Here is a 24,650-nt window from a genome sequence, read left to right on the forward strand (position 1 = left end):
ACCTTGGCTGGACCCTGTCTTGATTCCGTGATCCGCGTTCCTCTTATGTGGAGGCTCGACTCGTGACTTGTGACTCAAGATTGCGGATTTTGAGCTTTGTCTTTTTCGTGGTTCCAAGCACCACGGTACAACCGAGTCCACGATCGTCTATATCTCGCAATCTCAGCACGGACATGACTTGATCAAGAGAACGGTCACCAGCATGGCAGCTGTCGACGACATACCTCGACACACTATCGCGACTCGCGGAGACCGCCTGTGCATCTTTGTTACAGTTGGTACGACCCGCTTCGACTCGCTCATCCGTGCCGTTCTCTCGCACGCCTTTCTGGACGCTATTGCTGAGCTCGTGCCTCAATCGCCATCCAGAAGGGCTGCTCAAGCTCAAGTGATTGTGCAGTATGGAAACTCGCCGATTGCCGACATTTTGACATCTTCTGCACTGGCGACCGTGGACGAAGGAAGCGGCATCGTGCCGGAACCAGGCATACGCATCGTCAATGGTCGACGAGTCTATCAAAACAGTCCCAATATTGCCGGCCTGGATCCTGGCAAGACCGGTACGATCTCTGGATTGCGCCTTCGAACTACGCCGCAAGACACCAACCGCTCTCATCCGGATATGGTCCAAGATGCCAGAAGTGCAGGCACGAGCATCTTTCAAAGCATGCTCAACGAGGCAAAAGCCATGCAGGGCTTGGGCAGCAAGGTAACAGACTCGGCCCTCCAAGGCGCCACACTGCAAGCTGAAACAGAGCGCGGCATCGAGCTGCAGCTTTTCGCATTCGCTCCAGACCTCAAATCGTACATCCAATCCGCTGACCTTGTTATCAGTCACGCTGGATCAGGCACTATCCTCGATACGTTAAGGATGCGACCCAGACCGCCAGGATTGGTGGTGGTGCCCAACACATCGCTGATGGACAATCACCAGGTCGAACTGGCAGAAGCGTTAGGCAAAGACAATTTTCTCATCGCGGGGTCAGAGGCGACCCTGCCCAACGACGTTGTTCGAGCGTGCGACACCACTTGTGATGCATTCCCCGAATTCGATGCTTCCCGATTCGCGACGATTGTAGATGAAACAGTGGACTGCTAGTTCGCTTGCAGACAAACGATGATGTTCGCAGGAAACAGGGGCTCGATGCAGCGCTTGTCGCCGTACTGAGGGCAGTGTGTATCTTGGAGACGCGTCAAATCACGACTGCTCGCAAGCCAAGCCGCGAGACTTACGGACTACGGTGCCCGAGTCAACAGAGTCACGGGTGTTGGTTTCAAAGTTGAAAGGCACAGCACACGCACCAACCGAAATCCACGAGTCGTGAGTCATTCACGATAATTCATGATTCGTGATTATAACTAGTTATTTATTATAATCTTATAAAACTCACGAACGTCAAATTGCGCCCCTGAAAACACGAAAGGCTCTCGAATCGTGAATCGTGAATGATGCGGTGCTGTGTATGCAAGATAGGAGTGTCGTGCAGCCCCACTTGTTGATACAAACTCTACGTGCTGCCTGTGTATACTTCCAGTCTTGCCTGATCGAGAGCAATTGTACCAACTCGCACCCCCTGTCCCAATCGTCCAATCGTTCAATCGTCCAAGAGGGGCTTACGTTGTTTGTCCAACTTCAAGAAGCTTGGAGCCAGAGTTTAATCTCAGCCCTGAGACATCACCATGCTGGGCGTGCCTGTCAAGTTTCACTACCCAACTCTGTTACCATGTTGTTTTCGACGTTTTGCCTCTTTGACAGCTTCCACTTAGGCACCTGCTGGCCTTTATTGGGACATTTGTGTGATCAAGCAGGGATCGGCTTTTATGAATCGGCATCTGCTGAGGGCTGTGATGGAATGAGACCTGCCTGCTGGAGCCAACAAAGCCGAGTAGTTCGCTGCATCAAAACTGATACAGCCCACTCAGAGCGAGGCGTCGAAGCAGTGGCCATGCGCTGAGAGCCCGTTGCTAGCTCCGTGTAGACGTTACATGCCGCTGCACGTCCAATCCTCGACTCTCTTTCTCTCTTTGCTCCACTGACTCGGTGCCCTCACCCCTGGTCATCCTATTCTACACCTACATTGTCTAACTTCTATCCTTACCTCCTCCATCATCATCCCTTTTCGTCCAGTCCCCCACTCGATGAGCCTCCTCAACCCTCTGCATTGGTTTTGAGACGTATGGCTCATCGTCCCTCTCCTGCCTTTTGTTTGTTCTCCATAGTCCTTCAGCCCAGCTTGCGCCTTGCGCGGTTGTAACCGCCGTCACGTTCGGGGCGTGAACCGGATCTTGCCCTCCGCCACGCTAGCCCAAGATTCAAGGCATATTTTCAGCCCTGTCCATTGGGCTGGGCCGCATGGCTACACTTTCCAGATCTTGATCGTAAGTATTTGCTTTCCACAGCTTATCACATGCATTGCAGGGGAGATCCGTGCCTTCCAGCTTCTTTTGTTCGTCACGCTGTGTTTCACTTTCGTTCCATCTGTGAGCTTACTCTGTTCTAGCTCGAACGACGCTTTCCGAAATCTGCGTTCCTATGCCTGCTTTCAGGTCATGGTACATCGTAGCTTGATATCTTGCTGGCAAGAATGACATCTGACTTTATTCACATCATCATCTTGACCTTCCACCGAATGTTTCTTCTCTACGACCCCGACGCATCTACGTGAAACGAACCACACGATCACATCTATGATTGCTTCACACATGACCAACACAATTAACCTGTGATGACGCATTCTTCTACATGCAGTTGGACAGAGCTGCGCTGCCACCCAAATCAACTATCGGCCCGGGCTGTGCCCGGTCCCTCAAAACACGAGCTGGTCTCGAAAGCTCAGCCTATAACCAGCAGCCACCAACAGCTCTGAAACTTGAATCACTATTCGCATGGCAACTCTTCCCCAACAGGCTCCAGGGCCGGGTCCAACCGCCCAGGCCCTGCCTTCTTACCTCTCCTATTCTCCTGCTGCCACCAGTGTTTTTCAGTATACGTCAGTACTCACTCAACTTGTATACGACCCACAAGGAGGATTCGCGCCGTATCAGACTTTCAGTACCATCCAGGGTGCAACAACATCGATAGACTATTCGATTGTCAATGTTCCGTTGCTCTACACCGGTCCTTTCCCGGCTCCGGATCTGGGAACCCTCTATACAACGCCCGGGCAAATCTTGTCCTCGCAATCAAATCCCACAAGCACACAAGGTGCAAGCACAAGCAGCGCCCCCACAGTGACGCCCACAGCTTCTCAGTCTACCGGAACATCTGCTAGCTCACAAGCGAGTTCTGTGACACTCGAACCTGCTCCCTCGACAACGTCGACAGCGACAGGACCTTCCGCAACATCAGCGCCCTCAACATCAACAGCACCGTCGGGATCCACAACACCGTCAGCCTCTACAGCGTCGTCAAGCAGCAGCACCGCTGACCAGACCGCATCACAAACGACATCGTCCACGGAATCATCCGCCACTTCTGCCAGTGTGCCATCAGCAACTGCAACCGGATTGCCTACTCCTCACAACCGTTCTAGCCATGGATTGTCCGGCGGTCAAATAGCTGGCATTGTGGTTGGCGCAATCTTCGCTCTGCTCCTCCTCCTCTTACTGCTACTATGCTGCTTGCGTCGGCGTCGAAAGCAAGGGCAAAAGCAGGCTGTTCTTGCTGCAGCTACGCGACGCGTATCGCGCTCGCAAGTCAGCGATGGTTCTCGTGGCAACTACGCTGCACTCGCAGCAGGTACTGGTGCAGCGGGGCTGGGCACGGCTGTTGCTGCCGGTGCTGCTGCTGCCAGTCGAGGTAGCTTGGGCAGCGATGAGTGGGAGGAGGATCATCTCACAAGCGGTGGTTCCAACTCTGGCTTCTTTGTTGTCGGGGGTCGCAGACTCGGTACGGATCGTCGTGCGAGCATGGCCTCTCGGAGATCACGAGGCTCCGCTAACAGCGTCAATGCTGCTAGTCCAACTTATTCGACCGCTAACGTGGCCCCATCTTCCTCCTCGCGTGACGCCAAGGTCGCCGGTCTCGCCAGTGTTGCCGCAGCTGGCGCTGCATTCTTCGGTGCTGCGTTCGGTCGCAACAGAAAAGCCAAAGACAAGGCTGGCGTCGATCATGAGGAAGAACATCCTCTGAGCGACGACGATCTTGGTGATGGAAGCATGGCAGAACGGCGTGGATTGATGCCGCTCCATGACTCTTCAGGCAGCGAATATGGATCCGGTACAGAGATGCGCGAAGCGTCGCCCAGAGTTGTTGGCCCTGCTGCAGCGTTGCTAGGGGCGTCCGGCGCTGCTGCCTACTTTGCGGGTCGACATGGAAATGATGGCCAAGGTGCCGGCCAAGATAGTCCATTGAGGGCACCTTTCCAGCCAGGTCCTGGAGCGCTTCCATCGGGTACTGCTACAGTTGGCATGTCGCGTCCGCCTTCTTCTGGCGCCTTTTCTGGTTCTGGCTCGAGTAGTCACGCAACTGGTGGCACTGGAAGCTCTCACACCCCAAGAGTTGGTGGAGCTGCGACAATGAGCAGCAGCAACAGCACGGGTGGCTTTACGACAAGTGGTGGCAGTGGCAGCGGCAGTGGGACAAGCCTACCGCCGCCTCCTCGAGCTCCACGCAACTCACCACAGTCGCTAGCCTCGACGACGCTGGGCAACATTGCTCCATCTTCAGGCTCTCCGTTCGCATCCTCTCCTCCCGGTTCTGACTGTCAGAACCGGCGCTTCTCGACAGACACTACAGACAGCGCAACGTCTGGACTGGGGGGGCTGAACCCAGCACTTTTGGGTCTCAGCAAGGGCGCCGCTCTTGGTGGACTGGCAACTTTGGCTGCTGGACACAGGGGAAGCGGGACCAGCACTTTTTCTCTTCGCGACCAGGCGCTAAGCTCCGACGTACGAGCGTCACACGCCTCCGGTATGTCGCAAGACGAGTTGAGACACCTGCGCGCGACCGATCCAGAGCGGTACAGCCGATTCATCTCGGCTGGAAGCAACCTTTTGGGTCCTGACTACCAGCCGTCGCCTGATATTGACGTTGAACCGCCGTCAGACATTACCACAACACCAGCATTGCCCGTTGAAGCAGGGACGCTCGGCCCAGGAACCTCGGTATTTGGAAGTAAGCGGCTTGCCACCATTCCGAGCGTCAGCGAATTCGGAGAGAAGAGCGAAAACGACATGCCAGCCAGTCAGAGCACAGGTGAGAAGACCACTTCAACACAGCCTACCACATCGTCGATTCATGCCGTCAGTGCGCATTCTGGATCTCTGGGTGCTGCATCGTCTGGTTCGGCGCGTATCGTGTCGCCACTCCCAATTTATGAACAGCAACAGATTCAAGGTGGAGAGAGCCTACCCATGTATCAGGTGCACGATCCGCCCGCTGGCGCTGCTTCGCAAAGACGACCCAGCGAAGCCCAAATGTCGCAAGGTACAGGTCGATTTGTCACCCCGCCAGACTCGCCCAGAAATTTTCAACGAACCTCGGCAGAGTACAGACAAGCCGAAACTAGCCAAGTCCACCAAAACGACGCTGCTGCCAGGCAGCAGAATGACGAGATCGAAGGCGCTTCCGGTGCCGAGCTTGCAGAAGCTGGTGCTGCAAGTGCCGGAATCTTGAGTGGGATGGCCGCTGGCTGGCGTCGTCTGACCATGGGTCAATACGCATGGATCCCTGGAACCTCTTCGCCATCCCAAAGAGTCCAACAGACTTCTTCTGCCTACAGAGACTCTACTGGTGATTTGGATTACGATGTTGAAGGCCGCATCAGCCACGACACTCAAGCTCTTCGCGCTTCGGAAGAATCGAGCAGGCTGATGCATTCTTCGAGGCATGCTTCGCGATTCGAGGCCAGCGAGGTAGCAGATTTGGCACCCGAGGTTAGGAGTCAACGAGCAAGCGTGTATGAAGCGTCCGCTTTCGGACATGGTACCAGCGGAAGCCTGCCTGCAGCTCATTCGTCGAGCAAAGAAGCTTCGGGAAGCAGCGGCGAGCAAGCTAGAAACGCCGCTGTAATGGGTGTTGGCGCCATGGTTGCCGGAGCGGCGACATCATCACGACAGCGTTCATATCCAAGCCTCTCCAGCCAGCACTCGAGCACGCATTCCCGAGGAGGATACGCCACCAGTCACTCGAACTCGTTGGTGAGCGGAAGACATACGACAAGCGGCAGTTCCGGACTCGACAGCCTCAGTGCGAGGGCACAGCTAAGCTCACGTAGTACAGGCAGCGCCTCTACGAGATCCGGATATCATTCCAGCAGCCGCAGTGGCGGAAGCAGGAGGACCGGTGCCAGCCTGGGCAGCGGCGCTTCCACTGGTGCTGCCAGCTACAGCCCAAGCGACTTTCTCAGTCGAGGCAACACCACAAGTACACGTGGTATGCAAGTTGTTGATGAAGCAACCCACACTGCGGATCCGACCTCCTATGCACTCAGAGGACGCGGCAGAGTAACTTCCAGCATTGTCACCGATATGGCCGAGCCAGCGACGTCGGAAGGTGAATTCACCAGTAGTCGAGCTACCGGAGGGAGCAGCTCGCTGGAGCAACGCAAACGACCTCGAAGCTCGAGCGTTGACGGGCCTAGTCATCTCGACAGCTTGCACGAAGATCCTTTCGGAGACGCTGAAGTGGTTCAAGAAAGACCAGCGGTGCCTCCACCAAGTGGTGGGCACTATCCTAGCGACTCACTGGGTGCAGCCGTGTCACGAACAGCTGCAAGGCAGGAACTATACGCAACCCCCGACGATTTGGGCAGAGTGCTTCCTCAACGCACACGTATCCGCTCTCTGCAGCCAGGCACATCTGCTCCCGCACCAACCGCACTGGCGCCTTCGCTCTCGACACCTTCGCTCGGCTCTGTCAGCAATGTCGATGTGAGCAACGTTCAGCCCGAACATTCACAGCTACCTTCCACTGGCAGCGGTGCACCATTGTCCGGCGTGCCCGCCTCTGCAAGCTGGCGACCATCGCCTCGAGTTGCAAGTGCCTCTTCTGCAGCCGAAGCACAAGCTGCTCTCCTTCGAGCGCAAGAGCAGCGTCCTGCCGGGCCGAGAAGCATGCGTGGAATCCCGGGTGAGCCTGCCCCGCCACGTTCACACGCCGGTTCACCCTCCGTCGGTAACAGGCGAGCATCATACAATTTGGCAGATCTGGACGCGGCTCTGCAACAACAGTCGCACATCGATGCAGAGGCCGTCCAAGGGGCCGAGGCTTCTGCGACCGATACGAATGACGAGGCTGATACGTCGAACCGATCTTTTGGATTGGGCAAGTTCCTTCGCTTCTAATCATACATCGCTTGGCCGAATCGTACCGCCTTTTCTCACCCATCACCTCACCCACACTGTAACATAGTTCAGGACCTTGCTTTGTTCTCGGCGCTCCCTCCCCTACCATGCTCCAAGCCTCCCTGCGTTGATCTTGTCGAACGAAAAATGTAACGATATATATCGTGTCTTACGAGATTTCCCTATTATTTGCAATGCCAATCATGAATGTTGATGCTGGATTCTCGTCATTGATCTTTCAGTTTGTCTGTGCTGGGTCAAATCCTTACTCTTCTCGATCATGTGTGAGCCGAAAAGAAGAGGCCAAGCTGATGCGAAGACAGCCGTGGGGAACAAAAGAAAATCTCCGATTCATAGAATGCGGGGATATTTTTTACAGTGTTGGACTGGGCATAATCTATATCAATCACGAATACGAACGAATTGGAACTCAGACGCTGGGATGATAACGAATCACCGGTTGGAGAGAATCATGGAAACGCTTATGCTGTCACACGAGGTAGGGCAAAGAGCTGGATCAGAACAGCTCTGCAAAGCGGGGTAAGTGGAATGTCTTGCGCTCGAAAGACGTGGTTACGTAGTCTCACCGCTCACTGGCTCTTTCAATTGCTATGGTGTGTCTTGCTGCAGTGCTCTATGCGATATGCGAGACTAACAACTTCAAGAGGCCATAAGTTAAGTTAGCTTTTGTGGTCTCGCGTATGGTGCGTAGATATTGATGCTTGAGCAGAGATGCTCATTACCCCGCTTCCCCTAGCTCGCTTGGCTGAATGGTACGAGGTCGCAATCAACGATCGCTAGGATAGCTAAGCTATTGATGGTGTGCGGCGGCTCGCCGCCTTTCTTGACATCCCTCCATCAATCTCGGCACAGCTTAGTGACCTCCCCTCCGCTTTTGAGCTAGCCTAGTTTGGCAGAGGTCGGTTGAAACGAGTCTTGCTTTCTCGCAGCGTGCAGCACACTGCTTAGAAAATTGCGGCGGTCCAGCCGAATGGGTTAAAATCGTCGACCGCAAACAGGCATGTACTGCTCAGTGTTCCTCATCTTCCTTCTCTCTGTACACCCTTGCAGCCAGGGCTGTATCCATGCAGCTACATGACACGATGTTGCCGCAGCCTGATGTAGGTTTCAAGTGGTGTCTGTAGAGGTTTCGGTGCGTTCTTGTTCAGAACGAGTAAGACTTTGCCAATCCCATGCAGGCCTACAAGGGGCGTGGATGCGTGCAGTGCCTACCTCACAATCGTGAATCAATTAGGACGTTAGGACTTTCTCCGTCATGGCACCTGTCGTGTGTGATGCGGAGGCCGTGATGGGCATCGCGCGCAAAAATGAATGGATCACGCTTCAGACGCGCTCAATTCGATCGTGTGCTGCTAACTTGGTGGAGACACTCATCCAGCACAACCGCGCTAGCAAGCTCCGGCGTCACAACGCGCCGGCAAGGCCCGTGGGCACTGGATCAGCATATTACATTCGTGATTCGTTATGATTCACGATTAACGATTCACGATTACATCGGCATCCACTTTGATTTCAAATAAGCCAACGCAAAATCACGGTCGTGAATGGTGAATGAAAGAAACTTGCAAGCTGGCTGAAAATCGCACTATTGGGCAGAGGGTTTGTACGTGAAAGGGCAACTCTGCTCAGTGCCGTCATCGTAGAAAGCTCGGCTCTCGCGCAATCACAGAATCGAGAGCAGCGACTGCACTACATGACACCACACGGCTGCAGTCACGAGTAATCAGACGTGCTTCTCAACGATCAAGGAACATCTGCTCGCCTAATCCTAGATTGCTCGAGTGGTTGATTCTGCCGGCCCCGTCCCCAACGAGCTGTGAATTTGAATCAGCCAAGAGCAACTTCCCAGATGAAAGTGGGACAAAAGTACTGTAGTGCGTCACAATCACGCCTCTCCACCAGATGAAGTAGGGTTGCATCTTCCTCCAAATGCTGTAAGTCTGCCAACGCTCTGTGCTTATGCATCTCAGCGGGTCGTGTCTCGTGTCCAGGTCTTCACGATTCGTGAGTTACTCTGTCGGTATGCTGCAAGCTGCTTTCCCCTACCGATGCCCCAAGCCGGACGATCAAGCATATATACTGAACCCTTTTCCATTCACTGACAGTCCAAACCGGACCCTTTCGCAAAGTTACCCCCTGATCAGCATCCCTGTCACATAACCACATCATCTTCAACTAGATATTCATTGCCGATCATGATTGCTTCTGCCGTCCGTCTCTCCGCTGCTCTCGGTCGTCAGCCCGGCCTCGTCGCTGTCACCTCCACCGCAACCTCGGCTGGTCTCAAGACCTCAGCTACTTCGCCTCTCCAGGCCACTACCACCTTGCGCAACCTCGACGGTCGTCTCTGGTCGAAGAACAGGTAAGTCATCTGCTCCCTGCGCGATGCCGTTGGAACCTTCTATACAAGCATCTTGAGGCTAACCTCTCGCCTACGTGTGTACTTTCTCGGTTTCATTCGTCTAGACTCCAAGTCGTTCTTGACGCCTCTGCACCAGTACCGGCGGCCAAGGAGCCCGACTGGTCAAATCTTGCTGCTCGCGCAAAGGACGCCAAGGAACTCGCGGGCTGCTAATCAAGTAGCCAGCAAACGTCCGCATCCTTATCTTACCTTGCAGCATGCTTCTCGTGTCCATCTTTCGTCCCAAGTTCTTGTCGCATTTGTAGTTGCAACCTTCGCTCTCATCAAGGTTACCCCTATGTATTTGTATCTGTATTCTTTTATGCCTCCCAAGTAATCATGATCATATACAACACATTCCTGTCCGACGTCCGGACGTCCACAGCATCAAGCCATGACATCCACCGGAGCGTCAAGGTTGTTTGCTATAGTCGGTACAAGACGCCTGAAGACGACGCTTACCACTGGTCATAGACATTCGAAGGGTCTATTGCTTCCAAGTTGCGCTGTACAACGGACCTTTGTAGCACTTACATACTCACATGTAGCCACAGTCCGAGGAAGAAGCATGAGGGCAATGCTGTTCACAGCCGCCTGCTGTCGAGTCTAGAAGCTTGAATCGGCCGACAGGAGGCAAGTATAGCCTTTTGTTCCTTGGTCTTCTTAGATGAAATGACACAAACTTAACATTGCTGCTTCTTCGACATGCGACAAGCGATTCACTATTCGTGATTGTGATTCGTAATTTTTGATTCGTGTGCCCAGAAAAATTGAAATCAAATGATACGATGATGTGACTGCTGAGAGGTGATTTCCAAAGGGGTTCAAAAGTCGTGAAACGACGCAAGAGCTGAGCCGTTTGGTGAGTCGTGAGTTGGCACAGCCGCCTCAACGCTTGCTGGACCAAGAACAACAGACACGAGAAAAATAAGCAAGTTTGTGGCTCACCAGCCAGTCAAAGAAATACTCACCATTGCGCCCATCTTGTCTCGGGAAGAGAGAGAGGGTGTGTGGAAAGCAAGTGTGAGTGAATCGGGAGTGAGTGGTGAGTGTGTGTGTGTCTTTTGTTCTGCGCTGCTCTGGTTCGTTGGGCGTCGACGTCGTCTGGCCGTCTCCATTTCACCGCTTAGCCTTGCTGCTCAGCTTATCTCCACCAACACTAAGCATTCAACCACGACTCCCACTTGTCTTTGACATCTTTCGTCGTATCATCTCATCAGTTTCCTTCCTACGGATCTTGACCTAAACAAGTTCACCCTACTCGAGCATCATTACATCACGTCTGCCGACGAATAGGCAAATCCTTTTGCAGTAAGTCACATTTCAGCCACGGCATAAACATCATCAACATCCTCAGCATCGCAGCAGCTGCACCTTCGAGCAGACAAAGCTCGAACCTGGCCCTTGGCATTGGTGTTTTTCCAACCTCGATTGATGTGACACATTCAAATGTCACCAGCCATACCCGGCTGGCCAAACAGCTCCGATGCTGCCCCAGAAGTGCTCTCTTGGTTCGGCGATAGGCAGGCGTATGCCTTCACAGTACTGCGCTAGAGCTAGGAGCGATACTGTTTGCAGATCAAGAGATCGTAGCTGCAGGCTCTATTGTCTCGTTACCAACGGTCTAAGCGGAGCCCCAGACGCTGGAAACTGTCCACCTTCCAAAGTGGTGTGCAGCGCTCTGCCATCTTTCTCCGGCTGCATTTCCCATACACTTATTTGACAGCATACTGACTGATCCTTTCTCCTTTGCCCCGTTTTCTCCCCATCTCCATCTCCATCTCGATCGCTGCATCATCTGCTGTTCCGTGTCACACACTGTCGACTATATTTCATTCGATTCATCTCCTGTCTTGCACCCGACCTTGCTATTGCCTCGTACAGAAAATGGCTACGAAGAGAATCAACAAGGAGCTCGTCGACCTCGGTCGCGATCCTCCTTCGTCCTGCAGCGCTGGCCCCACCGGTGACAACATGTTCCAATGGCAAGCAACGATCATGGGACCCGGCGACTCTCCTTACGCCGGCGGTGTCTTTTTCCTCTCAATCACTTTCCCCACTGACTACCCCTTCAAGCCTCCCAAGGTTTCTTTTTCCACCAAGATCTACCATCCGAACATCAACAGCAACGGCAGCATCTGTCTCGACATTCTCAGAGACCAGTGGAGTCCAGCGCTGACCATCTCCAAGGTGTTGCTCTCGATCTGTTCGATGCTCACTGACCCAAATCCTGATGATCCGCTTGTTCCCGAGATCGCCAACTTGTACAAGACGGACCGTCAGCGTTACGAGAGTACTGCCCGTGAATGGACCAGAAAGTACGCCATGTAAAGTCGCCCCAATTCAAGCCAACCCTAGCGACACTTCCTTCCGAATTGCATTTACGACTTTCTTCCTAGGAATGTCTGCACCTGCAGCATGCATTCGCAATCCATTCATGCAACACTCTGATCCATAGCGAGAATGTCAGGTTGTGCGTGCTCTGGTTTCTGAAGTCTCGATCAATGATGACGACTGCTCGTCGATATACATCATACCGCTGTTTTGTTTGCAAGCGTATGTTGTCTGCCGAGATTCTCAATTCTCGATTCTCGATTGTTTGCTTGAGTGTCTTTTGTGGTAACCTTTGAGGTCCTCGTCCAACAAGTAACTGCTTGCCGCATTGCCGATTTCCAGGCACTGGCAGGAGCATTTTCATCGGTAGCACAGCCTACCTGCATGTCCTATGGGCGTTTCTCCTTCAGCTGCACTACCCGTTTGAGCTCACACTCCCTTCTGCTTGCAATCTCTGGAACATAGATTTAGAGCTGCTTGACTGAGCCGTTGCATGTTGGGAGCTGGTACACAAGTATCGGCCTTTTACAGGAGAGAAACACGAAAGCGCAGTGAACAGGCTCGGGTCCGAAGTTTTGCATTGGCCGCGTCCAATTTCGAGATTTTGCGTCCAACTCAACTGGGCCGCTTTCTTGATCTTGTCGTGGTCTACTGGCTGCCTCTGCCTCTGCCTCTGCCTCTGCCTCTACATCCATCCATCCATCCATCCATCCATTCATCCATCCATCCATCCATCCATCCATCCATCCCTCCGTCTCTTCCTCGTCCCATCCATCTCAACCTGACTCATGCCACGGCTTACCTCAGAGGCTGTATTGCTGGCTTAAGCCAACGAGACCTGCATAGGCCGACCAACATCAGCCTCGCATCAGCTCAGCCACAACACATAGCGAACCCAGTTCGATTGTCTGCGGATTTAGATCCTGTCCTGCTTTCCTCCTTGGGATGATACAATAGCGACACTTCACCCTACATATCAGCTTTGTCGGCTCGCAATGGAGGAGAAAGACTTGAACCAGGTGCCCGGTGCTTTGGCCAGCTCGAAACTGCCGACCATCCAGACTCGTCCAACCCCAGGTCACCAAACAAATAAGTCGATATCAAAAAACACCAGCATGGCTACTGGAGACGACGACGAGGAAGAAGAAGGAATGCTCAAGGTGGACGAAGAGGGTCAGATCGAAGAAGATGAAGGCGCCAACCACCAGGTGAGCCGGTCTCGTTCCAACATCGATCGCCGTCCCATATCACTTGCTGACCGTCTCACGCCGCTCGCTGATACTTCGTTCAAGAATAAGGGAACCTGTGCGCCATCCAACATCTCCAACGCTGGTTATGTATCCCCGAGGCATGCAATATCGGATCGAGAACACGATCGAGACCGATACCACGAAACTTCGCCTGCGCCATCTTCATCCTACACGCCACAGCGCCCGAGATTTGGCTATTCTGCTGAAACAGGAAGCTCTTATGGTGCCGCTTCAGCCTTTCCCTACGCGCGTGAATCTCATCGGTCAGAGTCCTACGCATCCGGCTCCAGAAACGGTTTCAGTGGACCAGGATCCCGAGCAGACAGCAGACGAGGCTGGTATGCCTCTCCAACCGCAGCTACTTCTCGAGCTCCCGATAACTACCGACCTGGCGCAAACCGCGAGCGAGACAGAGATTGGGAATCGTTCCGCGATGGCGACCGAGACAGAGACTGGTCGACACTGGAGCGCGAGCGTGAGAGGGACGGATATCGACACTCGTCCTACCCGGCATCCACGGCTACCAAGTATGGTTTCGACAATCGCGAGTTTGCTGCTCGGCGTGCTGCATCTCCCTCGCCAAGCATGGTCAGGGACCGTGAATTTGACACAGATAGGTCCAGGGATAGAGATTCCCAACGATCAACCGAGCGCGACCCGCGCATACGAGCCTCCAGTTCGAGCTGGGGCAGCGGTGGTATGCGGCAATGGGGAAAACCTTTGGAGGCAGGCATTGCTCGTCAATCAGCGTCTGATGATGCTCGCTCCGATACATCGCAGCGACTGACCGGGTCTCGTTCCAACTACACACCTCCGCCTGCTGGATCGAGTGAAGCAGGCACCAAACCGAGCGGATCTGACTTTGTTTCTGAAAAAAGCGAGGCGAGAAGCAGGGAGGTGTCCTATCAGACGACTAACTCTCCAGATTATCGTCCAGCCACTGATACCAATAAAGTCGAAGTCTCAAAGTCTAGCATTTCTCGGAACAGCGCGCCCTCCACGACCTCTGCAAGTGCTTCACCGGCCACAAAGCTCGTACAGGACGCAGGGCAAGCGACAAAGGCATCTGAATCACGAGGCGACATGGGTGCAGATGTAGCTCATTCAGCACCATCGGAATTCGTCGAACGCAAGAATACGGAAACAGTCGAAGCGCCTTTGCCATCATATGCGACGACACTCGCGGCCGATGCCTTGCCCCATGATGTGTCTAGGCTAAACGGCAAGGAAAAGCCGGGTAGCGACCAATACGCTCAGTCGGAAGAGAAAGGACCTGTGGCAACCACACAAGAACACAAAGACTCCAGCGTCGAGCCAGCCGAGCAACCAGTCAGTGAGAAGTCTGAGTCGATCCTCGATCCGGCTCACTCGCAATCTGCTTCGCACTCAGCACAGGAGACAGCGAAGACCGCACAGATTTCAACTTCTACATCGTCCTCGGAAATAGATGTGCCAGCACAGCCTAACCTCGTCGATGCGCTGTCACTTAGCATTTCGACTGCCACGCAGGAGCAAGCAGATACAGAGCCCTCGTCGACAGTGTCGGCCTCAGCATCAGGCGCTAGTGACAGTCAAGCAGCAGCACCAGCAGCACCAGCAACAACAACAGCTTCAGGAGCTGAGGTTACGCCAACCACACGTGTTGCGCAGTCCGTGACCTCTGGTCTAGTTGACGAGTCCACGGAAACTGATGTTGGAGCAACAGCCTCAAATGCAGCTCAGGACGAGGGGTCTGACCTCATTGCTATAACCGAATTCAAAGAAGCCTCGGAAGTTCCTGTCAAAGAGGAAGGGATGACAGCGACCGACGAACCAGTCACATCAGCAAACATCGATTCAGTTGTCAATGTTACTCTCACGACTCAGGCTCCAGTCACTGGGTCTTCCAATGGCGCAACATCGAAAGCTGATGCGTCCGTCTTACCTCCCCATCCTACACTAGTCCATGGAGTTAGCGACAGTATCGATACGCCAGATGCCTTGCAACAGGAGCAAACCGATGCGGATGCAGAAAAGCAAGAGCCGCCCGCATCGCCTCAGGCAGAGGTAGTTGCTAAGCCAGAGATCCGAGATGAATTGAACGCAAGCGTTACAGTGGATGCTGGGCCACTCGAGGCTGTCCAGCCTCCGACGGCGGACAGCGAAGCAACGGGAACAACAGGCAATCAGCAAACAACAGGCAATCAGCAAACGGAGGTGGAATTGGATGTCACAGATGTCCCCATGGAAGGTGCCCTTCAGGAGCAAGATCAGGCACTTGTAGTCCAAGCAGATATTGAACAGGTTTTGTCAGCCTCGACTGATACTCCTACCGCGCAAACGAAGTTCATCGACACGGGAGCCAGCGGCAGCGGCGGTGCGACAGCAGCAGGCACGGGCATGGCGAAGGAGCTCGCTTTTCAACCCACGGAACCCAGCGTCAAGTCGGAGGAAGACCAGGCCGTTCCAATTAGTGATGTATCGATGACCGAAGCTGCCGTCGGGTCTGACCCGGTCGATACAGTCATCGCTCAGGAGCTAAAGGTCGAGATACAGCCGGAAGAGTCGGCTGCAGCACCCGATGTTGGCCAAGCAGCTCCCAATGTAGCTGATTCCGTGGAAGTCAAGACAACAGAAGCTCAAGCAGGCGCTGCAGACACTGTCTCGCCATCAACTTCGCAAATCCAAGTTTCTGGGCAATTCGTCACCGCTACGATCGATACAGAGAACGAGACGCAAAAAATCACCCTGCCTCATGTCGATTATGGCGAAGATAAGAAAGTACAGAGTCTTGTGGAGCAAGAGTCCGCCAGGATCGAAGAAGTAGAGATGCCTGAAGCGGACCAACCCGAGCCCTCGTTGCGCATCGCTCAGATCGACGAAGCTGCAAAAGACATCGAACAGCCTCTCATGACACCTACTACACAAGAACAGATCGACCAAGCCATACACGCTGCAGTGCGCCAGCACTTTGCAATTGACATCGCTCACAAGGACGACTGGAAGAGCATCTTGCGGGAAAACCAATTGTTGTCGCAGAAGACGACGATGGACGTGCTCAAAACAAAAATCCATGGTATTCCGCAGCACGTCAGCTCGAACAAGCCGCTGTGGCTGCAAGAAGATGACGACCAGGCTGAGCGGACCAAAACCCAGCTGTTTTCACTGTTACTGGACCGCAAGAAGCGTCTCAATGAAAAAGTCGAGGCTCTCAAGAAACGCTATCGAAGCATCAACGAAGAGTGGAAAGTACACTGCTCGCGTCTCGACCGAGCTGCCGAGCGACGTGAAATGCTGCGTCGACCCCCAGCGAACACGCCAACAGGAACACCTGGTGCCTTCGGTGTCGAGGACCCCTCACCAGGCGGTGGTTTGCTCAGCGCATCACTCATCACTGGTCGAGCCAATCGTCGCAGCGCTCAGAGTGGAGGATTTGCCGGCTTCGGTGATGCTGTCCGATCTGAGGCGGAGTTCCTCGAGATTCTTGCCAGCCTCGAGAACGCAGATATGCAAGACCCCAACATGCGTGCTGCTCGCACCACAGCTACTGCTCCCGACATGTATATCGACCCGGACTCAGACCAGCTGATGAAGCTTCGGTACGATGATGTCAATGGGTTTGTCGCAGATCCGCTTGCGTTTTACCTCGACGAATTCGACCCTGATGTCTGGTCTGACGAAGAAAAGGCCATCTTTGCCCGACGCTATGCTTTATGGCCCAAGCAGTTCGGCAAGATTGCGCAGGCTCTACCGCACAAGACGCCGGCACAGTGCGTGCGCTACTACTACCTCAACAAGAAGGTGCCCGGCAACGACTTCAAGGCCTTGGCAGCTGCCAGGAACAGGGAACGGAAGCGCAAGGCTCGCGTCAAGCCCAAGAAAGCTAAAGGCAGCGCCCTTATGGCTGATCTGAAATCGGCAAAGGGCGAGGAGGTGGACGACGTCGAAGACGGGTCAGGCCTTCGCTCTCCTGTCGAGGCGTTGGATCCTTCTGGAACAACAGCTGATGTGCCTATGTCTGCTAATGGTCGTAGAGGTGGTGGTCGCAACCGCGTGGTCTCGACAGCAGTTGACGGCAGCGCCAGTGCAGAAGATGCCGTTGCTGGTCGCAAACGCACCGCTGATCAGAGCGAGGTAGAACCAAAAGGCAGCGATCCGAAGACATCAGACAAACGCAAGCCGGGACCGAAATCGAAGCGTGCCAAGTCTGACAACGCGAGTGGGGGGGACAAGTCTCGCAAATCGCGGCCCGCTAAGAAGGACAGCGCGACTCTCGATGAGGCAAAGCCTGGAGCGTCCTCGGCCCCCAGTGCAGTCCTAGCAGGCAACAAGTTGGAGGCGACTGACGAGTCAGCGCTAGCTGGAGCCGCTGACGGCGACGTAGCCCCTGCAGAGGTCAAGCCGAGAGTAGAGGACAGTGACCTGGCCGCGGCTGAGGCTTTGGGCGCATTAGCAGGTCTCTTTGGTGGCGCAGGGTCGGCTGGTGATAGCGCTGTGAACAACACAGCTCCCGGTACGACGGCTCAGCCATTGTCGAGTGAAGCGGATGCCGAAGGTCGAAAAGCTGGCAAGAAGCGGCGCGGCAAGACAGCAGCTCTGGGCGACGAGAGCAGCGAGATCACTGGAAGCAAGGGTCGAGGAAAACAGCCGACGTCGTCATACTGGTCGGTCGCGGAGCGATATGAGTTCTTGCGTGCGCTGGTGGTACATGGGCCTAGATGGGAAGTCGTGTCATCCACTTTGGCGCAAAAGTCGACTGCTCAGGCGCGCAACTACTTTGCTCGAAACGAGGACGAAACCGACTTTGCTGAAGCCGCAGCTTTGGCTCGCTACCACGCTGATGCACCTCTGGAAGAGCGTGAGAAAGTCGCGCTAGCCTTCGTGCGTCAACGCTTTGCAAACAGCTCCGCCTCTGCTCTTCCTGCTTCGACCTCATCCGGGCCTGTTCCTGGCCACGATGTCGCACGAATCACTCATCTTCCGCCGCCCCCTGGCATCTTGGCTGGTCAAGCTGACACGATCGATGTTAAAGTGCGGGAAGCGTCACCAGAATCAGCGATTCACCGACGCGGATTGCAGATCAACTCGCTTCTCAACGATACGAACGAGGCGACAATCGATCGTGGCGCACGACGTTTGTCTCTGCATGCCTGGCAGGCAGAACGCGGAGACTTGCCGTCAACGGCCTTCGGCCGAGACGGGTCTGTGCCGCCCTCGCTGTACGCAAGGCAAACCCAAGATCTGGAGGAGCGCAGACCACTCACTGCAGACCGCATTGATGGCATGCGCTCGGTCAATTCCGAAACTCGAAGCTCGCGAGATGATTTTGACGATCGAGCCCGAGCCTATGGCCGTCTGGAGTCACACCGACCTGTCGCTGAGAGCCGAGACGCTCGGGAGGAAGGAGTCGATTCACGATCCTGGATGTACGATTCGCCTTACGAGGCGCATCGTCGGGTCTCACCCACGACAGGCTACGCAGCGATGGCGCCCCCTTCGCATCCAGCCGATCGTGGCATGCCAGCGTCGCGCTACTCGATGCCGCCAAGCGGCATCGCCGCGTCTGGCCACATGGCGAGGTCGGTGCCACCCATGCCTAGCCATCTTGGATCGAGCGAAGATATAGAACTCGAACGCGAGCGTGAACGGTACGGCATGTACGGTCCGCCGGGCAGATCGCGAGAACACGAATCTCAGAGCATGCCTCCCGCGGTCTCAGGTGAACTGCGCCATGCTAGCACTGGCGAGCAGATTTCGCCGACGAACGCGCAGTTTGGAGCAAGTCATGGCTACAGCCGATACTCGACTCCAGGCGTCTCGAGCTTATATGTCGGCACTGCAGCAGCGCCAAGCGCGGTCTCTTCGAGAGGAAGATCCGCAAATGGCCCGCTTACCGCGCCTCTGCCATCGTCGACACCAGATGGGCCCGCTTACGAGCAACGCTGGCAGCGATACTCTCAGTCTCCAGGGCCGGCACCAGCTGCTTCAGCTGGCGGACATGCGCCGCCTTCGAGTGCTGGTGGCTTCTCAGCTGGCAGTGCCTATCGATCATCCAACAGTGCTTACTCGAGCTTCCCATCGCAGAGTCTTCCTCGGCCATCATTGCCATCTCTCTCGTCAACAAGCGGTTCCAAAGTGGGTGGTGCACCCTATCTGCCTTCGTTGGGTGCTGCTGGACGATCGTTGCCGCCTCTTTTAGGAACGTTTCCTGCACCTAGTCGCAGCAGCGTTGGGCCTGGATCACGACCAGCAGCGGGCACGGGAGAAGAAGCTGCTTCGCGATACTGGCCTTATCCTCATCGACCTCGTGGTCCCGAACAGCCACCCCACAACCGAAACGCTGAGTAAGGGAAGCCCCTTGTTCTATAAACAAAGATGGTTGTAGCAGTATTCTAATAAGATGTATCATGTATGTTTTGTGTTTACAATAGTCGGTCGGGTTGCATCAACAGCAGTCGCCTTGAAGATCTTTGAGTGTGACCATGTGTGTGCCATGCATGTGTGTTGCGAGCGAAAAAGTACACAGGTGATGTGAAAGGGAATGGGGAGCTGCATAGCGAATGCGCCACAGTCACGAGTCACGAGTGAGTCATTCGTGATTCACGATTAGCGCGGAGTTGTGTGTGCTGTTGAGGGCGATATTCACGATTCGCGCTTCGTGATAGTCGTGAGTGTGAGTCAGTGAGTTATGTGATTCCGATTTTGTGCACTACCGTGACTCAGGCTGTCATTCGTGATTTTGGCGGTGTCTAGGTTCAGCCACAAAGCTGGACGCTGAGTGGAAGACTCGTGACAGTTTGCTCTGCACCGTCAGCACGAGACACAGGACATTCGCGTTGTGACTCTGGCAAAGTGCGTATCTTCTGCGCTGTTCTCAACGTCAACCATGGAGGCGATCGCACAAGCAGGCAGAGCGTTTCTGAGCTCGACGAGCGGCATGCTGCAAGATGCGCTCGTATCGTGCAATGCCTCTGCGTCGAATGCACATGCCGATTCGCTCACCAAAGACCTCGTTGTTCAACAGATCCTCATCCACCCGATCAAGTCGTGTCGTGGAACCTCGGTAGACCAAGCCGCATTCGACCATCAGGGTTTGCAATACGATCGCACATGGCTCATCATCGATGCCAACACCAAGAAATTCTACACGGCACGCGAATTGCCAAAGATGGTGTTGATCCATCCTAGGATTCAGCACGAAAAAAACACGCTCTCTATCGAGATCCCGCAGTCCGAGAACGGCGTTCCTGCCTCGACGGTTCAAGTGTCGCTCCAACCGAGTAAAGAGCAAGTCGCCACGTACGAGGTAGTGGATGGGATCTTGATCTGGGGCGCTTATGTTGATGGATACGCTGTATCCGCCGAAGCCGACTCGAAACTCTCGGCCTACTTTGGCAAGCAGGTGCGATTGGTTCGAAAGGGCCCTTCACCACGCCAGTCCGGACCCACAAATCCGGACGGTGCCGTTGAATGGACGGACGCTGTGTTGCGGTATCAGGATTTCTTTCCTTGTCTGGTCGCTTCTGCAGAAAGCCTCAGGGACGTGCAACGTACACTTACCGCTTCCGTCTACCCATCTCTGAGCGACAAAGACGATGCAAAATCATTCAAAGTACCACGCTCGGTGAACAGAGAATATTGGACACCGGAAGAACTCTCTTCGCTCCCCATCACGCGGTTCCGACCCAACATCATCATCGACAACGCCTCTGATGCATCCACCCCGCTCTCTGCGTGGGAGGAAGACGGCTGGACCGCAGCTGAGCTGTTCCCCGCCAACACCGCCGCTCCGTTCGGCAAACAAGCCGAGCGAAAAGGTCGAGCCGGAATCTACATGTTGGCCAAATGCGCACGATGCATGGTCCCCAACATCGACCCTGAGACAGGCGTAAGGGACAACTTCTTACCGTACCGAGTGTTGCAGGAGTATCGCCAGGTAGACCAAGAAGCCGCGAAAAAGGGTAAGCCTTGCTTCGGAATGCTGAGCGTTCCCAGAGAGAAGCAAGGCGTCATCAAGGTAGGTGATGTGTTCAGGGTAACCAAAACCACGGATCCGCAGACCAGGCCTTCGCCTGTCTAGTGGTTAGAGTGCTTAGAATGCAATTCCAATCGTCTCCTTCGCCTGGTTGCGCTTTGAATGTGTTGAGGTTGTGCTGGAGGTTCTATCTCGACGATTCGGCGTTGTGCACGGCGCGGAAGCAGGAGAGATGGACAAAACCGGATATATCTGCGTAACAAGAAGCAACACTTGAGCGCACAGTAGCCAATATATTACAGACACAGCAAGGAAACCTACAGGAACATAAATCAAAACATCCGAGAGTACGTGGCAGTGTGGGCGAGACATATCGCGATACGCATGCTAGCGACGATGCGCGCGCTCCTCCCTGGCGCGCAGCTTTAATCTGGCCACATCGGTTATCAAGGCCTTTCTGGTCTTCTCGTACCACTTGAAGAGCATATTCCTGTCGAACCTCAAAGCCTCCAACCACTCGGGCGGTACCAGTTGGCTGTTTAACAGCTCGCTGTCGCGATCGTCGTCGATCTTGGGTACGTATACGATGTCGTCTCTCGTCGTCTTCTTTCCTGCTGTCGTGGCAAGCGAAGAGCGAGACTCTTCCAAGTCCATCAGCACCGAGTAGTAGTCTTCCTGTGCAAAGATCGCTTTGAATCGACGGAACGGTTCCGAGGGATCGATCTTCTCGACACCCGTGATGACGAGGCCGGTCAGATCTTCGTACAGCTTTCGCACCGCCTTTTCATCCTCGATCGCCGCGAGCGACGTCGATGCGGCCGAAGTCTCGCTGGTCGCTTTCACAGATTTGGTGTGCGTCTGCGATTGAGCAATCTCTTGTTCGAGTTGCAGTTTGTACGATTGCACATCTTGCTCCAATCTTTGGATCTTGGTTTGTGCTTCCAGCATCTGTTTGCGATGCAACTCTTGCAGTTCCTGTATTCTTGCATCGTCGGGTTGAACGCTTTCGCTCACACTCGCGTTGAGTATGCTCATGCTTCGATCTGCTCCTGCTAGCCCGGAAGCTTGGGCTTCCTTGGCGCGCTTCTCCGCAGCGTCGACCTTGGCCTTGAGCGAATTGATCAGATCTTTGTCGTGTCGATACCTGGCTTCGGCCGTCTTCTTGAATTCGTCGAGCGCTTGTTCGGGCGCTGTGGCTCGAAGTTGTCGAAGCTCGTCGTACTGCGATTGAATTTCGTCGCGTTCGGATCGGATGCGTTGAAGCTGGTCTTGCAGAAGTTGTTCGCGCTTCGAAGTGAGCTTGGAGAGCTTTTTGTCGACCCACTCGTCGTAAGCTCGACGTTCGATGAACAGTTCGTCGGACAGGACCAGAGCGGGCGGTGCGTCGTCGTCAGATGCTTGGTTATTTTGTAAACGCGATGAGCTGCTGTGTTTGTGCGAAGTGCTCTTTTTCACCGCTCGAATCGGTTGCTCATCCGGTGCAACGTCGTCGTGATGTGCGCGCTTCGATCGGTGTTCCGCGTTGGACGACGATCTGGGTGCGGCGCAAGACGAACCGATTTTGATCTGTCCATAGCTGTCGTCCGTTTCCGACTGGTCTTCTTGGTCCGTAGTAGCTCGTCCGCGATTCGCTTGTCGCGAAGAGGCAGACGACGAAGACATTGCGATCGCGCGTGACGGTGCCATGATTCGTTGATTTTCGCAAACGTTGAATGCTGAGCGTGTCGATGAAACGTCAGTAGCAAGCCAAGCTGATTGTGCCTGCCTTGTTCTTTGACACCACTCTCTTGCGGACGCTTTGCGGATGATGGATGAATCGTGTGATAGTCACGAATGTGTTCCTCACTCCTCACAACTGCTGCTCTTGTTACGCGCGCCTCGCCGTCACGCTTCGACGTGTGTGTGCGCTCCCTAGTGCCGATTCATCTGTCAGCTGTTTCTCCAAATTCACGATTCACCCGCCCACCAACAGTCGTGAGTGTGTTGTAAACAGAGTCCAACACTAGCCTTCAGACGTGTTTTCCTCCCTGTCGCGTCGCTTGCATTTTCTTGGCTTGGGCTAGATTTTCATCTTTCTCCACACGGTGCGGTTTCCGAGCCTCGAAGACGGGTCACGTGAGGCATACCAAGATGATTTTACTCACCACACAGTCACAGTCACAGAGTGCACAGTCAAGGCTGACACTGTGAGAACGGTACGGTACTGTCGTGTTGACTCGACCAAGATCTGCGCGCCGTGTCTCCCATCATCTCATACGAGGCGCTGCCCTTCAACTCCTGCAACGCAGATTGGCTCGGGACAAATGAATGGGATATCATTGACTACCATAGCAAGCAAGTCAGTTTTAATAGGACAAGAGGAAAAGACAGGCAAAAACATGATTACGATGAATGGCGCGCTGGCAGAGACAGCACGAGCTAGACAAGTTCACGACCACCGAAAGGAAAAAGACGTGCATTCTCGAATAGCGCGGAAGTGATCTTGGATCGCGCACCGGCGGCGTCACCAGCCACGCAAAGGAGAAGCACGGAAAAGCAAAGCCACGTTGCGAGTGGTCGATTGTCCTACTGCCATGACAAGGTCGAAAACGAATCTAATGCTGGACAAGGTCGGATGCACACTGTTAGAGAACGATACATTTCTGGCAGCAACCCGCCGAATGAGACCCTTCCTCAGTCTGGAAACGCTCCATACCAGCCGAGCCCGTGGTGGCGCCAGTTGCACCGGGTCTTCCCATTGTCTGTTCCTTGTTATACCTTCGGATCTCGCGCACCAAGTTGCTGAACGCCTCGTCGACGTTGATACGCTGCTTGGCTGATGTCTCGATGAAACGGCAGCCAAAGTGTTTTGCCAATTCGCGACCCTCGTGGCTCCCCACTTGTCTCTCGTACTCCAAATCGCATTTGTTTGCGACAACAATGACAGGAAAAGAGTCCTTATCCTTGACGCGCAAGATCTGTTGATGGAACGTCGAAATCTCGTCGAAAGAGTTGCGAGATGTGATGCTGTACACTAGCAAGAAGCCTTCGCCTGTTCGCATGTATTGTTCCCTCATCGCGCTGGGCCGAGAAACCGAGTTTGAAACAGAATCCATCCACACCACCAAAATGAGAAAGTCAGCTGCTACGATCCTTTCCTAGCCATCGCTTTCGGCGCGCAGTTTCGTGAGCAGGCACAAGTTTACACTTACCTGTATTCCTCCTGACCAGCTGTATCCAACACATCGAGCAAAGCGACCTCTTCGTCGATGACACATTGCTTGCGGTAAGAGTCCTCGATAGTTGGGTCGTATTCGTCAACAAAGTGGCTCTGGATGAACTGGATCGTCAACGCCGACTTGCCGACGCCACCACCGCCGACGACGACAAGCTTGTACTCTCGCAAGAATTGTGCTTTGGACAT

General features: G+C 54.3%; 8 protein-coding genes across 8 annotated transcripts; 6 read left to right on the forward strand and 2 right to left on the reverse strand.

Annotated features, from left to right (window-relative positions):
• Positions 1 to 202: 202 nt before the first annotated feature.
• UMAG_00980 (N-acetylglucosaminyldiphosphodolichol N-acetylglucosaminyltransferase catalytic subunit ALG13) lies at positions 203 to 1,099 on the forward strand (the record flags this gene model as incomplete). Its single annotated transcript, XM_011388664.1, has 1 exon — positions 203 to 1,099. One exon carries the CDS (start codon positions 203 to 205, stop codon positions 1,097 to 1,099), a length of 897 nt encoding a protein of 298 aa, XP_011386966.1.
• Positions 1,100 to 2,886: 1,787 nt separating this feature from the next.
• UMAG_00981 (uncharacterized protein) lies at positions 2,887 to 7,287 on the forward strand (the record flags this gene model as incomplete). The annotated part of the gene is made up of 1 exon (XM_011388665.1): positions 2,887 to 7,287. One exon carries the CDS (start codon positions 2,887 to 2,889, stop codon positions 7,285 to 7,287), a length of 4,401 nt encoding a protein of 1,466 aa, XP_011386967.1.
• A 2,216-nt stretch (positions 7,288 to 9,503) lies between these two features.
• Positions 9,504 to 9,883, forward strand: UMAG_10789 (uncharacterized protein; the record flags this gene model as incomplete). Its single annotated transcript, XM_011389058.1, has 2 exons — positions 9,504 to 9,670; positions 9,775 to 9,883. The coding sequence occupies 2 exons, from the start codon at positions 9,504 to 9,506 to the stop codon at positions 9,881 to 9,883; spliced, it is 276 nt and encodes a 91-aa protein (XP_011387360.1).
• A 1,713-nt stretch (positions 9,884 to 11,596) lies between these two features.
• On the forward strand, positions 11,597 to 12,040 carry UMAG_00982 (putative E2 ubiquitin-conjugating protein; the record flags this gene model as incomplete). Its single annotated transcript, XM_011388666.1, has 1 exon — positions 11,597 to 12,040. The coding sequence occupies one exon, from the start codon at positions 11,597 to 11,599 to the stop codon at positions 12,038 to 12,040; it is 444 nt and encodes a 147-aa protein (XP_011386968.1).
• A 998-nt stretch (positions 12,041 to 13,038) lies between these two features.
• Positions 13,039 to 19,620, forward strand: UMAG_00983 (uncharacterized protein; the record flags this gene model as incomplete). The annotated part of the gene is made up of 1 exon (XM_011388667.1): positions 13,039 to 19,620. One exon carries the CDS (start codon positions 13,039 to 13,041, stop codon positions 19,618 to 19,620), a length of 6,582 nt encoding a protein of 2,193 aa, XP_011386969.1.
• A 538-nt stretch (positions 19,621 to 20,158) lies between these two features.
• UMAG_00984 (uncharacterized protein) lies at positions 20,159 to 21,352 on the forward strand (the record flags this gene model as incomplete). The annotated part of the gene is made up of 1 exon (XM_011388668.1): positions 20,159 to 21,352. The coding sequence occupies one exon, from the start codon at positions 20,159 to 20,161 to the stop codon at positions 21,350 to 21,352; it is 1,194 nt and encodes a 397-aa protein (XP_011386970.1).
• A 282-nt stretch (positions 21,353 to 21,634) lies between these two features.
• UMAG_00985 (uncharacterized protein) lies at positions 21,635 to 22,933 on the reverse strand (the record flags this gene model as incomplete). The annotated part of the gene is made up of 1 exon (XM_011388669.1): positions 21,635 to 22,933. The coding sequence occupies one exon, from the start codon at positions 22,931 to 22,933 to the stop codon at positions 21,635 to 21,637; it is 1,299 nt and encodes a 432-aa protein (XP_011386971.1).
• A 938-nt stretch (positions 22,934 to 23,871) lies between these two features.
• Positions 23,872 to 24,650, reverse strand: UMAG_00986 (small G-protein Ras1; the record flags this gene model as incomplete). Its single annotated transcript, XM_011388670.1, has 2 exons — positions 23,872 to 24,307; positions 24,439 to 24,650. The coding sequence occupies 2 exons, from the start codon at positions 24,648 to 24,650 to the stop codon at positions 23,872 to 23,874; spliced, it is 648 nt and encodes a 215-aa protein (XP_011386972.1).

This window comes from Mycosarcoma maydis, chromosome 2 (genome assembly GCF_000328475.2).
Source record: "Mycosarcoma maydis chromosome 2, whole genome shotgun sequence".
Taxonomy (NCBI): domain Eukaryota; kingdom Fungi; phylum Basidiomycota; class Ustilaginomycetes; order Ustilaginales; genus Mycosarcoma; species Mycosarcoma maydis.